This window comes from Emiliania huxleyi (genome assembly GCF_000372725.1).
Source record: "Emiliania huxleyi CCMP1516 unplaced genomic scaffold EMIHUscaffold_7768, whole genome shotgun sequence".
Taxonomy (NCBI): Eukaryota; Haptophyta; order Isochrysidales; family Noelaerhabdaceae; genus Emiliania; species Emiliania huxleyi.
In genome coordinates this window covers 434-1,315 of record NW_005196183.1, presented here as the reverse complement: position 1 = coordinate 1,315, position 882 = coordinate 434, and the positions used below count along the sequence as shown (strand labels likewise).

General features: G+C 63.2%; 1 protein-coding gene across 1 annotated transcript; it reads left to right on the top strand.

The window, feature by feature from the left end:
- Window positions 1–12: 12 nt before the first annotated feature.
- EMIHUDRAFT_258526 (hypothetical protein) lies at window positions 13–521 on the top strand (the record flags this gene model as incomplete). Its single annotated transcript, XM_005760162.1, has 2 exons — window positions 13–231; window positions 510–521. The coding sequence occupies 2 exons, from the start codon at window positions 13–15 to the stop codon at window positions 519–521; spliced, it is 231 nt and encodes a 76-aa protein (XP_005760219.1).
- Window positions 522–882: the final 361 nt, after the last annotated feature.

Sequence of the window (882 nt, the reverse complement as noted above, 5' to 3'; positions counted from 1 at the left end):
CTCTGGGGCGGCATGCAGTGGCAGCTCGAGCACCACCTCTTCCCCACGATGCCGCGCTACCGCTACCCGGCGCTCTCCAAGGTGCTCGCGCAGTTTGCGTCGGAGAACGACCTCACCTACCGCGTCACCGGCGAGTTCAAGATCATCGGCGACAACGTCGCCCTGCTCAAGAAGATCGGGCAGGGGCCGCAGCAGCCGGGCAACCCGAACTCGGAGCCCCTCTTCAAGCAGGTCTGAGGGCGCCGCGCCACGGCACGCCGGCGCGGCCAGCCGCGCTCTCCCGCCCTTGCCGGTGGCGGGACGCGGCGCATGGTATGCGTTCGACGGTCGCCGGCCGTGGTGGAGGATGCTGTTGGGCGGGGGTGGGGGGGGATTCCCTCCTGGACTGTTGGTCTGAGTCGCATGCGATCATGCCTCATGTGGAGACGATTCGACGCATTCTCATTGTATGAGAGCGGGCAGTCCGCTCGCCCGACTGGGACTAGCTCGTCTATTGTTTTTGCCGCTAGCGTAACTACTAGGGGAGACATCTTGTCGTCGCGACTTCACCGCTGGGAAAAGTAAGTCCACACTGCACACGACCTCACAAAGAACCGACAGTGCAGCGGTCTCGGGTCTGCCACCACTGGCACTGCCAGTCGAGCAGTGCCCTGTGAATGCCTGTGTGCCGCCAGACGTAGGCCGGTCGGACCCGATTTTATTAAATTTTCAAGTTTAAGCGCAGACCTCAAGACTTGAACGCAAGCATGTTCAGGCCATCTAGAGTGCCGAACAACATCGCACCGGTTCGATTCGCGCATCACGGCCGCGCAAACTGGCTGCACTGCGGCGCGAGGCTCAGCGGGGCGTCCGGACCACTGACTCGGGCGATGTGGTGGTCGA